This window comes from Phalacrocorax aristotelis, chromosome Z (assembly GCF_949628215.1).
Source record: "Phalacrocorax aristotelis chromosome Z, bGulAri2.1, whole genome shotgun sequence".
Classification (NCBI taxonomy): Eukaryota; Metazoa; Chordata; class Aves; order Suliformes; family Phalacrocoracidae; genus Phalacrocorax; species Phalacrocorax aristotelis.
Genome location: NC_134311.1, coordinates 12,966,411 through 12,980,606, shown reverse-complemented (window position 1 = coordinate 12,980,606; position 14,196 = coordinate 12,966,411). Strand labels below are relative to the sequence as shown.

At 46.4% G+C, this 14,196-nt stretch overlaps 1 protein-coding gene across 4 annotated transcripts in view; it reads left to right on the top strand.

Annotated features, from left to right (window-relative positions):
• The window catches only part of TBC1D2 (TBC1 domain family member 2), a 28,283-nt gene extending 16,647 nt beyond the window's left edge, over positions 1–11,636 (top strand). For 3 of the 4 annotated variants that reach the window (XM_075080010.1, XM_075080012.1, XM_075080013.1), the window contains 5 exons: positions 4,595–5,065; positions 6,212–6,332; positions 8,280–8,465; positions 9,110–9,231; positions 9,929–11,636. In XM_075080010.1, the coding sequence (XP_074936111.1) occupies positions 4,595–5,065; positions 6,212–6,332; positions 8,280–8,465; positions 9,110–9,231; positions 9,929–10,130 (1,102 nt within the window). In that variant the 3' untranslated portion in view covers positions 10,131–11,636. The remainder of the gene's footprint in view (positions 1–4,594; positions 5,066–6,211; positions 6,333–8,279; positions 8,466–9,109; positions 9,232–9,928) is intronic. The other variant, XM_075080011.1, reaches the window with a different exon arrangement.
• The last annotated feature ends 2,560 nt before the right edge of the window (positions 11,637–14,196 follow it).

Below are 14,196 nucleotides of genomic sequence, written 5' to 3'. Positions count from 1 at the left end.
TGAACCCTTGGGGAAGGACAGTCCAATAGAGCTGCATCTTCTGTCCTGTAGCTGGGTTTTCCCATTCAAAGGCAAAGATGGTCTGACTGTTCTCCCAGAGGTAAGAAAAGAAAGCATCTTTCAAGTCCAACACTGTAAAATAAGTGTTACTGTCAGGAATTGAGGCAAGGAGGGTGTATGGATTTGGGACCACAGGGTGTACATCTGTAGTTCTTATGTTGATTTATGGTAAATTTTTTACTAACCTGTATTCCTGAGAGTGAAGCTTCTTTACGGGCAAAACAGCAGTATTGTATTCTGACTGACATTCCCTTAACTGTCCATGTTCTAAAAAGGAATTTATCACTGGTTCTAATCCATTCTGGGCTTCCAGTTTAATAGGGTGTTGTTCCTCTCTTAATGGCTGGCGTCCTAATTTTAGTTCAGTCTACACTACAGTTTCATTCCCGGCATTCCTGATGACCAATCCACAGGTATTACAGCATCTAATACTTCACCTGGAATATTTCCTTCTTCTGCAGGATCCTTCTCAATTAGCAGGCATACCTGGGCTCTCCATGTGTTCTCTGGGGGAATATGTAACTAGGCAGAATCTTCAGAGAAGGTTAATTGCACATTTAATTTACAGAGTAAATCCTGTGTAAGTAATAGTAAAGAACATTCTGGCATATAGTGGAATTCATGTGTTAATTTGGTATTCCCAGTTGTGAGCTCCATAGGCTGTAAAAACAGCCTCAAAGTTTTATTCCCTGTAGCACCAACAACGCTTACCTTAGACTTGCTTAAAGGTCCCTTACCACTAGTTATCAGCCCATATATTTCTGATCTTGGGACACTGGCTTGTACAAGATCGTTCTGCATTTGTTTCCTTGTGCTGTAACTCCTTTTGGTTTTGCTGGCTTTCCTTTATTCACCACCTGAACAGATGGTCCCTAAATTACAGCCCCAATTTTCCTCAAGGTATTTGCTGGGGTGTCTGTATTACCTTCTGTATTTGTCACTGCTGGTATAATCAAGGGTTTTAGTGAGGCAGGCACTCCTCTCAAAAACTATGTTTTGATACTTGTTGTTACTGCTACCCTATCTGGACTGGGTCCTGTATCCCACGCATAAGCCACTGGTGTTACCAAAATGTTCCCATGCACAGCGGAGTCAGATGACCAGCAATACAGCAGTGAAAGCAAAAAAGCAGCCACTGGCAAGGACTAGATTCTAACACATAGTAAGGCAAGCAAGCCCTGTGGCAAGCGCAGAAGCCTGCCCATTAATAGCTAAACAGCAACGACAGCTATAGATTTGATCTAGCACATTCCAATCAAACCTGTCACGTACCACTCTGCTTGAGTAGTAATTACTTCTTGTGTGATTGCCTTTGCATCTTGTAAAGTCCCGACTTCTTTTACCAGTTCTCTTATTTTACTCTGTAATGCAACAAATTCACTGTCAAGTGCTCTAAGGCTGGTAACTAATAACCATCCCAATCTCCCCGCTAACTTGTGAGAAGAATCTGATGCTGCTTTCTGTGGCAACCTGCGTGTAGCCGTTTTAGTTGTCTGCGGTGGGGGGTAACCACCGCCCTGTCATCTATTTCAAGCCATGCTTCTGGTGGAGCTGGTGTAGTCAGAAGAGTGGCCATGGGGGTCCAGTGCTCAGTACTGGGCCATCCCAGAATATGGGGAGTCAACACTGTGGCCTCCCCAGTCCCCGACTTTTTTTCCAGCCATGGCCTAAGTGTTTCTGGATCCTGCTGACTGCGCCACATGTCTGAGCCAGCACAGGCAGGACACAGGAACAATCACAAAACCGTGGTTGAAATGCAAAGAGTAAATTTGTTTTCGTTACCTCACTAACCAAGGGATCCCCGAAGTGGCAACCGGGAAGAGGCACACAAGTGGGGATGCAGGCACTGTGGAGCTCCGTCCTTCCTAGGTGGTCACTGAAGCTGCTGTTTTTGCCCATATTTCAAGGATTCACATGCATAATTTACCACTGTGCTTTGATCATTCCCACAGCAGGGCAGGAATCTTAGATTTAGAGGCAGCCTACTGAACATGCCTATCTCATGCCTGTGTTATCTAAATACAGATGTTTTACTTGTCTAGCACAAAACAACAATTAGAATGACATATGTGTTTTTCAGCACCCCAGCTGTAAGTCACTTGAGCGTGTTTTCAAAACTCCCTACTTACAGACTCCAATCCTAACTGTTTCAGAGGGGCTACCAATAGCTGAGTATCTTTCTCATATCCTCTGACCTGTTTCTTTCCATCTTACAGTCAGCACAGCTCAAACTTTCTTTTTCCTTTTTTCCCTTTTCTTTGTTAAAGAATATATTCCATTCTGATGTTTTGAATCCACCAGACCACACTTTTTTCCCTTATCCTAGTTGTCTCTTAATATAAAGAACAAATCAACATGCAGTATCTCGTCCCATTTCTCATTTCTTTGACAAAACAACATTAGCTCTAATATAGTGTTATATTTCAAAGACCCATTTTCAGGCCATCTTTCACCATCCTTTAGTTGATATTGTAGCCACCATTGATTGTAATACTGTTTAAATTTGTTCTTAGTCATGGGGTCCCCTCCAAATTTACTCCAATTCTTTATGATGCATCCTATGGGAGAACAAAAAGGACCCTTCCTGGAAGCAGTGGAACCCAATTTGGTACCAAAAAAGACCCCAGCATTTCATACACAACAAATTCCAAATACAAAATGAGGGATTTTCTCCCTATGTCACAAATACAATGTGTAGAAACGAAACTGCACTGTTGCTGCATATATTTCCTGATGCATCTTGTGCAGAGCTAATACAAAAACCAACTCCAACTGCTTCCTTGAAAGATCTCAGTCTTGCCCCCTTTTCCCCTTAAAATACCTCCTTCAAATAGCATTACGCCATGTGCCACTTAGCGCTTGAATGCAGGAGATGAGCTGATGGGAGTCCCCGATCAGTAGGTCGGTGAGTGCTGGAGTACAATCAGTCCCCTTCTCCCCGTTGGGTACAGCAAGATGGTCCAGGTGAGGCTGTCAGTGCGGTCCCCTCTGGGTCACCAAAACTGTTTTCCGAAAGTGGGTTCATTCACCCAGTGTGCAAATCACATAAAATACACACAGAGCGAGGTATTTTATTCATTTCATATTTGCAAAGATGGGTGCTAGGTGGTAACTCCACAAAGCAGGAACACAGCAGCAAGGAACTACAAGCTATTTATACAGTTAAATGTGTCAATCACAGCTAATAGTCCTGCCCCCAGCTAATCATTGGTTAGTTTCTTTCTCATTTCATCTTAAATGTACAGCTCCCTTTCAATTTGCCACGCATGCTCAGCAAGTAAGGGGCTTATTTGAGCAGGGGGCTTTCTGACCTATGGGCATGATTTTTAGTTCACCTGAAGGACATTTAGTTTTAGTTCTTACCAACGTGCATAAACATCCCAATTAGCTGTCTTCCTTTTTACTTTAATAGGCAGCTTTTGGCATCTTCTGAGGCAGGATGTTTCCTTTTATCAGTCTTTCAGTTCTTTAAGGATAGAGTTGTAAAACAAATGCCTCCCTATCTCCCTGTTCCCTCCTCTGACCACCAGATTCTGTTTTGCAGAGCTCACGTGATCCATTGTTATTACTTAGTGGAACATTTCATTTTCTGTGAGATATCGACAACACCTATGGTGTGCATGGAAGGTAAACACTTGACATGAGGATTACTCCTTCTGTAGGAGAGGAGGCCACCTGGGAGGTGGGGTATCTCCATCCTTTGGAGTTTTTGAGTCCCAGCCATAGAAAACCACCGTTGCCCTGTTCTAGTGCTGGGGACAATCTTGCAATGAAGGGGGGCTGGACTGGAGGCCTCCAGAGAGCCTTGCCACCAGTGCTGCTGGCGCCCTTGCATTTGTGTGTGTGTTCTCCTGCCCAGTTAGTGCCCCAGTTCTGTAGCAGTTTCTATTTCATCAGGTTGGTCAGACTCGCAGAATTCTTGAGATAGCTTTGGAGATAAGACTCCAAGGCCAGGCTTTGTCTCTCTGTCAAGGATATAATGATTTCTTACAAGTATCCCAGCCTGTGGACAGATGATGTGCAAACCCTCAACAAGCTGTACTATCAGTGCTTCTGGTGTTTTCTGATCAGTAGGAGATTTGCATTGTGTACAAGGGCACATCAGAAGGGACTGTGGATCTCTGTTCTTTGGTCTGATGCCTCAAAGTCTTTGCAGTCCCTTCCTACAGAACTGTCTCTGTGCTAGGACGTGGTAGGGAGAAGGTACACGGGTTGAGCTAGATACTCCCTTAGGGTCAGGGGAGTAGGTGAGAGAGGTCTGATGAGGTTGTGCTGTAGCTTAGAGTTAAACTTGAGTTCCTGTGTGTATGCCATTGCTGCATACTCTCATTTGTCTTCAAGGGTCTGAGACAGTGGGCACGACAGATTGTCGTGTGCAGCTTCCAGAGGAGTGAAGGACAAGTACCTGTGCTCCAGCATGGGTGACAGGAACCTGGCAGCAGGCTGTAGCTGGCATGGTCGCAAACAGTGAGTGGCCCTTAATGCAGGTACCAGCACTGTCCTTTGAGCTAATCTCTGCCTTGTGTCTCCCCAGTGAGTATGATGAGTATGGGTTTATGACTGTACCTGACTATGAAGTTGAGGACTGGAAACTTCTGGCCAAAATCCAAGCCCTGGAGATAAAGTCCAACAACCTGCGGAGCCAGGAAGTAGTGGAAAAGCCCCTCCGTGACAGGTGGAACAGTGGTGGAGAGCTGACCCCCTCTGCAGAGCTGAAAAGCCTGATCCGAAGTGGCATTCCAGTGGAGCATCGGCAACGGGTCTGGAGGTGGATTGTCAGCCGGCATGGCAATCATCTACCTGACCACTACCAGCGGCTGTTACAGCAGAGCAAAAGCACAGAGCACCCTGCCTGCCGGCAGATTGAACTCGACCTGCCCCGCACTCTGACCAACAACAAACATTTTTCCTCTCCCACCTCCCAACTCATCCCCAGGCTCCGGAGGGTGTTGCTGGCATTCTCCTGGCACAATCCTGCCATTGGATACTGCCAGGGACTGAACAGGTGAGGAGCCAGGTATACTGCTTCTTCATGGGATAGCACTGAGAAGGTGTAGACACGTGCTCTAGGCTGTGATTCAAGCAACCTGAGGCTCCTGCCTCTCTAGAGTTGTGTCGTAGCTCTCAGTATTTTCCTGCAGAATTCTGCATCTGGTGTCTTTTTTCACCCAGTGTGGTTGTTGGGATCAAGCAAGGAACAGGATGCACTTTTTTGGCATCTCCATAGTTACAGAATAGGAAGGAGCAGCTATAGGAGTGAGGCAGTCCCAGAATAACAGCAGGAGACTGGGGCTGGATTTCTAAGTCTTTGTGTGCTCAGCAGAACACCACCCTGGTGATTCCTCTTTTTGCTTAGTAGGGTTGGAGGAAATGTTGGGAAGTGTTAGAGATGAGGGAGTTGTAGCAAGTGACATGACAGGCTGAGGAAACTGGGGTTGTTCTGTCTGGAAAGACAAGGTTCAGGAATCTAAAAGCTTTCACTTCCCAAAGAAGGCTATAGGAAAGATAAAACCAGACTTCTAAGAAGTGTGCCGCCAAGTAAAAGAGGCACCAGGTACTAGCTGAAAGAAAGGAATTTCTGGTTGGACCTTTTCACATGAGGAAAGTCTGTGTAACCTATTCCTGTTGTTCTTTGGACAGTCTTCAGAAAGACATTTTCCACTCTAGAGAGCCCTTGATATTAAAGCTCATCTTTCTGGTCTGGCTGAAAAGGTGTAAGACAGAGCTGAAGGAGGTAAGGGCTGTAGGAGAATGTGTGGGAAGGTGAGCTATGTCACATAATATGGAGTATCTCTGAGGGAGCTCTTTCCTGTACTGAAACAGCCAAAAGCAGCACACTGCTAACTTCAGCAGATCTACAGAACATCCCATTAGTTGGGGAGTCTGGCTTTGACACACCAGTTCTGTATTTGATGCTTCCTGTTTGCTGACAGAGGCACATGGGAAAGAAAATCACAGCCCCATGGTTCCTTCAGAAAACTGCAGAACAGATCACTTGCCCCTCTGACCAGCTGTCCTGCCAAGTTTGATGGTTTGGATGGTCATGGAGCTAGAGACATGCCAAGAGGAATCTTCGATTCTGAAGTTCCTGTGCTGGCCTGTGTCTTCTCCTGTAGTGTTGCATTGCCTGACCATGCCTTGTCTATCACAGATTGGCAGCTGTTGCCCTCCTGGTCCTGGAAGATGAGGAAAGTGCTTTCTGGTGCCTAGTCCATATTGTGGAAAACCTAATGCCGGCAGACTACTACAGTGACACACTGATAACGTCACAGGTGAGCTGGGCATCATCCCATCTGCTTGGACTCTGATACAGCAACTTACAGTAAAGGTTTAAAAGCAAGCAGTCAACCTGCACTGTGATTTCTGACAGGACAGTGATACCACCTTGTAGTCCCTTCCATTGCAGAGGTCTTGTATACTTGAGAGGACAAAGTTGTTACATGCACAGGAGCAGCAAAATTGATCCCCAACACTAGGAAATGGGGCACCACTCCTGAGTAGTCACCTGAAGGTCAGATTAGTCAGAAGGAAGGTGCCTATTAATTGCACGGTTATTTATTTTAGGGAGGGCCTAGTAGAGGTGAAGCAGTAAACTCTGACATGTGTAAAACTAAGTATGAATAAGACACCATTCTGCAGCCCTTTGGAGTGCCATGTGCAGATGGAAGAAAATACTGAGGTTTTTATATTTACTGTACTTGCCTCAGTTCATGATAAAATACAGTGTTAGTTCTGGCTTTGGGGTTGCCTGCAGATCAGAAAGCCCTCTGATGTAAAATGTTGTTCTGTGCGTAACTTACCGTCCTGGTTCAAAGTCACTGGATTTCAAGGTTTTGAAGACATATTATCTATGTCCCCCAGGCAGATGCAGAGGCAGATAAATCCCATATAGTTGAATGGAACTGTAATTGTGTGCCCATACACCCACACCCAGCAGTGCCCAGTCTGTTGAGCCTGGCTGTGACCTCAGTGTCTTCATTGTGTGTGGTCCCTTTAGAGAGAAGAGGGTTGTATCTGTGGGTCCACAGTAGATGAGGCTACAGGCATCGGTAACTGAGAGTGTCTGATTGTGCCACTGAATTGGTTGACTAATGTTTACTGGGACAGTGGTGGACTGGTGGAGAAGCCAAGCCACAGACTGCAGAAGCAGCCAAATCACTGTGCAGATAGCAAAATGTCTACCCGAAGTAGGTAGTGTTAGCTGTGAGATTTATTAGGCAGTGCTCAATACTTGAAAAATAGTGATTGACAGGGAAAACATGGCAGACTGAAGACATAGAGGCTCCCCGCATTTGGTGAGAAAAGACTGTCAGCTGAGGGAGCCTTTTTCAGAAAGGCTTCCTGACCTCATGGTTGGTCTCTGAAAGTCTAGCCAAGACCCACATAAAGAGGAAGGTCTAGGGTGATGCTTTGAGGGTTGGCTTGATAAAGTGAAAGCTCTGAGTTGGCCAGAAAACTTAAGGTTTAGCTCTTGCAGATTTTAAAGACCAAGCATATCACCTCATCTGGTTTGTACCACTGTGCCACAGCTGGGGCAGTAGTGTGTATGGCAAAGGGGAAGACCTAACCATGGTCTTGCTCCTCAGTACTTCCTCTCATGAAGCCACGCCTTCCCTGAGATGAAGCCTTTATAAACCTGGGTCAAGGATCTCACCAACTGCATTTCTGTGTCCTGACTCATGCAACCAGAAGCAGAGCACAGAAAGTACTCAGACCACAAAGAGAAGCCAAGTGAGAAGGTCAGGTCCTGCTTGTGAAGTCAGAGAGATTCTAGGTGTTTATTTTGTTGGGCCATGCGCGGTCATTCAGACCTGGGCAGGTTTTAATCCCTGTCATTCAGTTGGATGCTCATGACATCACAGAAAATCCCAGTAAGACTGACGCAGGAAGATGGGGCAGCATTTTCCCTCTTGACTTTGAGGTTGGGAAGGAATATGATCCTCTGAGTGAGAAGAATGTATGTATCTCTGCTTGTATCTTGACCCTGTTTCTGCTCCACACCTTTCACTGGGTACAGCATACAAGTACTCTGCTCAGTAATTTTGAATGTTTGGGAGAGAAAGGAACCTCCGCTTTTCCTAGGGTGTGGTTAGATAGAAAGCAGCACCAGTGATTGCTGTGGCATGCATGAGCCGCTGTCCAGTTGTACCACTACTCTTCTCAAACACCAGGACTGCTCTTAGCTAGGACTTCATAGTTTTCTTTTTTGTCAACTTTAGGTAGATCAGAGAGTCTTCAAAGACTTCCTGTCAGAGAAGCTGCCTCGTCTCATGGCTCATTTTGAGCAGTACCGGATTGATGTCTCACTCATCACCTTCAATTGGTTTCTGGTGGCCTTTGTGGACAGCCTGGTCAGCGACATCCTTCTGCGAGTGTGGGATGCCTTCTTGTACGAGGGAACTAAGGTGCAACTCTCAGTCTAGGCCTTCCTTCCATCTGTACCACATCCATGACATGACGGCAGGGCGATGGACATACACATGTGTCAAAGAGATGTGGGGTTGAGCCTGTTGTCCTATCCCGCCTGTTTGATGCCTCCCAGCCTCTGTGCTGTCTGTGTACTTGCTGCTGATAGGCAGAGCTAGTCCCTGATGCTGTGCACAGTGTCCCTGGCACTTTTTAGCACGTAGTCCTGCATGAAATAGCTTTCTGACAGGCCATGGTGTCTTCTGCTCTGTGACCCAGAGACAGCTGAAAGTATGACAGATACAGAGAGCAGAAGAAGGGTTAGTGTCTGAAAACGTGAGTCTTGCATTGCCCTTGTGCGTAGGGAGAACCAGAGAACCTTTGTGAAATCCCTTTGGGGTCATTTTGGAGGACCTGGTATGCTCTGGGGCTGTAAATTAGCTTATGGAGGACCACTCTCATAGGATTAGCTCTGAGCTTCTTTAGGTAGGCCTGCCCTAACACAGCCTATTGAGAGCAGGAGAAGCTCAGTGTCCAGCCTGTACTGCAGCGTTGTGTGCCCCACCCCGTGTTTTATGCCAGGAGGGCCTGGTCTCTCAACTGCCTAAGACTGTGTCAACCCAAATATCTTTCAACCCTCCAGGTGATTTTCCGCTATGCTCTTGCGATTTTTAAATACAACGAGGAGGAAATTCTAAGAATTCATGACAGTGTGGAGATCTACCAGTATCTACGCTTTTTCACAAGAATGATCACGGATGGCAGGTAGGACTGTGGGTTGTAGAAAACCTTCCATCCTGGGTTTGTACTTGCTTGCCTGTTAGGTCAGCCTAAAAAGATTTGTGACCAGTCTGTTAGGAGAGATGCATGCACTTTGTCAGTTCCATGGGACATGGATCAGTTTGTACCTTTTTGACTTCCCCTTAATGTTGTTATTTCAAGTCTTTCTGGCTTGGGCAAAGGAATGCTACAGCAGAGCAGGCCACAAAGTCTGGGCCAGCCTCCTTCTGGCAGCAGCTGGAACTTGTACTGCCACTTGCTAGGTTTCTTGCAGCTGTAGTTGGGGTATTTGGGAACGCACCACCACTCACAACCCTTAATGGCAACATGTGTCTAAGAGGAAGATTTCTGTGATCAGAAGAGCTCAACATCAAGAATGTTCCTCCCACAGAGGCCATCAGAATTGGGTTCTGATCCACTGTCTCCTGACTGGTGGCAGCACACTGGTACCTTAAAAGGGGGTGTGGTGTAAGACTGTTTAAAGCCTTGCTTGGGTTGGTGTTTGTGTGAGAAGGAATTGGCTGTGGTTCCTTTAAGACTCTGCTGCTTGGTGACTTCTGAGCTCAGCAAGTTGAAATCCGAGGCCCTATTCTTTGCCTACCCAGGGATATGCTTGGCCTATCTGGTAGCATCTGTTACCAGCCAGTAAATCAGTTTACCAGACTTGTCTTTTCCTTCATAGGAAGCTGATGAACATTGCCTTCAATGACTTAAACCCCTTCCCCATGAAACTGCTGAGGAACCGGCGGTCAATGCACAGGGAAGAGCTGGAGGCAGAGCTGTGTGAGCTGGAACAGATCAAGGCAGCCTATGTAAAAGAGAGAGCAGAACAGGGGCCTCAGGACCTGAAGGATGTTGTTAGTGAAGAGGAAGAAGAGATTTAACAAAAACAGATTTTGTCATCACTTCCATCTTGCAGAAGATCTTCAGTAGCAGCTGCCTGTAAGAGATGGAGCAGAGGGGAAAAGGTGGACACAGCGGGAGTCTTCTGATTGCCTCACACTTGGCCGGCATGAGCATGTGGTCGTCTCTCTCTGCCTCACAGTTTTGCTCCTCCTGTGCTGGTTTCTACATTGATATCTCTGTCTCTGACTCCCATTCATAATAGGAGGGAGGAGGTCTTTTGTGTAGGAGTTTGCAGTAGCAAAGGTGTTTGACCCATAGAATATGGCGCTCTGGGGGTGAACCTGAAAACCATGTGGACTAGGTCAGAAAAGATGGCTTGATGTTCTTTAGAACAACCCATTAATTTCCCCTGAACCAAAGAGCTGGCCTCCATGGGTCTAGCACACAGAGATACCTCGCCTGCTTCTGGGAATGGGGTCTGAAAGCCTTCTCCCCTGCCTCCCTGCCTCGCCCATTCCCTGGGTTGGATGCTCTGTCTGTGCAGCTCAGTCCTCCACAGACCCTGGATGAGTCAAGTGCTTCAGATAAATGCAGCTTCTTTTCCCTAACATGGTGCCAGATCCTGGTGCCCCACTTGCCTGCTGAGTGGTGCTTTATTCCAGGTGTGCCCGCAGCGCTGGCACTGACAGCCTGCAGCAGACCCCGCTGTAAGCGGGACTCTGCTCTATGCTTTTAGACTGCCCTTGAACCCAAGCCTATTCAGCAGGTGATGCATCCTTTAAACCTCATGTGGTATAAAGTCATCAGTGTTTGCAGAAGGGGGAAGAAGCATTCATAACTTGTCCTGTTCTTAGCCAGGTGGGCTGTAGCCAAGATCACAGACTCCAGTGGAAACAGCACCAGCCTCTCTTGCCCTCAGACATGTGGTCTGCCACAGCTCTGCCTTCAGCATAACTGGGCAAATTGACCAGTTTCAAATAATCATAAAATTCTGAGCTGGGAGAGAGCTGTGTAGGTCAACCACACATTATGGAAGTAATCAAAGTGGAAAAGAGGTTTTGGGAGGAGTGGATAGATAGGCAAGAGTGAGGTGGACCCCCTGCATGTCACTGACAGATGCACACATTGAAAGTGTGGGACAAGAAGAAAATGATGCTGGAGTCTTACCACAATGTGTCAAAAAAATGCACTGGTTTTAAAAAGATGCCACCTAGCTAGAGAAGCTCAAAAGGCAGAAGGTTTTTCTTTACAGATGATATTGCCGATCAAATTTACTCATTATCTATTTCTCTAATACTCATTATGTGCATGGACTGTTATGGACTTTTGAAAGGCATTATCTTTTAAATCAAGACCATGGAAATTAGAAGTATACATACTACTGTATTTTTCCTAAAGTGTTTTGCAACAGCTTAAAAATCTTTTCCTTCATCCTGCCCATATGGATTTTAAAAAAGGCATTTGGAACATTCATTATGACACCAAGCCATAGTCTGACATATGTCTACAGTATATAAACAAACATTGGTCTATGTGGTATATAATGACCTGTTAAAAAATAAAATTTTCTGAAGAAGTCATAAGGACCAGGCTGTTGTCCCCAGTGGGAAATTCTGAAAATAATTTTTAACTGAAATCTCAAGGGAAGGACATCTTGGGATTGTTAGAAGTTTCTCTTCTGTTGTGTCTTCACCAGCTCTTGGTTTTGTTCCACATGCATATTCACTGCAGGCTGTTTCCTCTGGTCATACCACCAGCCAGCTACTTGTGATCATTCCTTACTAAACTGTGGCACTTGCATGAGTATCTGCAAGGCCCATGCAGACCTGCACCTTGGAGCCAAGCTAGCATGTCCTCCTGGTCCAAACTCCACTCCCCTTCTGCTCCACAAACCTCAGGGCTACTGCAAAGCACTGAACTCATGTCACAAGATGTTGGCTAGGTTGAGAGGTTAACTTTGCTCTATGCACGTCTATTGGGCCTCTGGAAGACCAGTGAGGTATGTGAGTATCTTGTCAGTGCTGGGGTGTTTTGCATGAAGTGCACCAGGATAATTGGTGCTGCCATGGCCAGCTGTTGTGGTTGGAAAACAGTTTGAACTGGTTGCACAGTGCAGTAGCTCCCTCTGCATGTGCTGGCGCCTGTGGATAAGACAGGTGTCTTTGCACCCTAGAGCCTTGTTGAGCTTTCCTGTGTGCATAGCACTACTTCTTAAATTAAGCCTTCTCTCACTGCATTAATCTAAACCTTGGGATACCACCTCCAACCCTAAAAAGGATGGTTTCAATTTCCACCCCACTTCCCCCCTGCCAAGTGTGCAATTAATCTGTAGATCACCTTGTTGCAGTACTTTGGGGCCATCAAGAGTTTATATGATTTTGAGAGGACAAATTGGTCATACAGAAAGCCACTGCTGGCTCAGTAAGTCCCTGAGCTGCAAAGAGGTAGAAGCCAGGAGCTTCCCATCTTCACCCGTTTTTGGCCCTGGGTGGTACTGGGCTGGAAGGGTCTTTGGGCCGAACTGCCATTACCTCTACATGCTGCAGCTAAACCCTTGGGTGTAGAAGCACTGGTGCACAGCAAAGACACTTGATCTACTCCTGTACCCTGGCATGCTGCCCTGGAAAGAGGCATTCCTGGGAAAGTTGCTTCTGTGTTGGGTTAACATTTATCCCGAGCTCGGGATAAATATCCCGGGTGAAGGAGAGAGCTACGGGACAAGGCATTGCCCATTAGCGAGAAGCAACAACACCCTGTAGCTGAGCTATCCTGCAGTGCTCCAGCGCAGGCTGGGCACCTTCCTGCAGCAGTCACAGACATGAGACCTGGCGCTGGCTCTCTTCCCATTTAAGAGTTTGCTTTGGTGGCCTGAGCCAAAGCTGGGACTTCTCCAGCTGATTCTCAGTGCTAAGAGCTCTTCCACAGAACATGAGCTCTCTCTGGCCCAGGGACATGCCAGGTGCAAGATGACAAACCACTTTCTCACTCGAGGGCCATAGTGGTGGAGCTGGTGTAATTTAATGACCACTGAGGTAATTTAACCTTGCTCCTGGAGTTCAGTGAGGGGCTGTGGGCCGCACTGAGATGCTAAATTGAGAGAATACCCCTGTGTGCTTTGTGCTCAGCCTCTGAAGCTCTCCAGAGAGGAAAATGGCACACCAGGTTAGTCAGTGGAAGAGGAGATATCACTAATAGTGGCAAGCACATTTGGGGTGAAGGGTCCCCTCTGCCACTGCAGCCAGATGCTTGCTTTAGGCATGTGGTCTGCTACCATTGAGACAAAATCCCTATTTCTTCTTGTTGTTAACTGATGGCTTCTTGCCAAGCATGAAGCCTGGCTTTGAGATTCCAGCTGGTGGATCAGTATCTGCTCTGGTTTTAAGCTTAATTTTCATAATACAGAACCTCGATGGCATGTTCTGGTGTCAAGGTGATAGGAAGCTTTGAGACTTGAGGCAACATCTGAGGTAAGTTAAATAAAATTTCAAGGTCCCTTGGGAAAAAATAGTACTTGGCTCAATGTCACAGCCCCCTGCTGAAAATAATACCTTTATTTTTTCTTTTGTAAAGTGATTCTGTTTCCTCCCTGCAAAATGCAGGGAGGAAAAGTTCCAAAAGGAAATTAAAATGGATACTTTCTGCATCATCTTCCCATAATTTAACATTTTTCAATGTGATAAAAGCTCTTGCACATTGAGGGGGAATGCAGATGCCACAGACTCTGAAAAGACTTCCAGTTTTGACACTGCCATCACAACAGTTTTTCAAATGAGTCCCCGAAGCTGGTGAGTGTTGTGTGGGCCCAGCTCCCATCCTACCTCTCTGTGCCACCCACCCCCACACATGTGGCATAGTCAGTGATCTTGAACTCGGCAGTGCTGGAAATAATTACAGCGGGAGAGGTGGGAACTAGGGAAGTTATTCTTAAATATGATGCTAATTTGGTATAACTAATTAGCGGCTTCCTCCACACAGCTCCATCCAAACCCACCACGGGCATGTCAGGCCCATTGTCCTGAGCAGACTGGGATGAAGCATGGTACAGTGCCTGCTGCAGCACCTCCTCTTCAGTGCTGTGCACCAGTACAACATAGCCTTGAACTA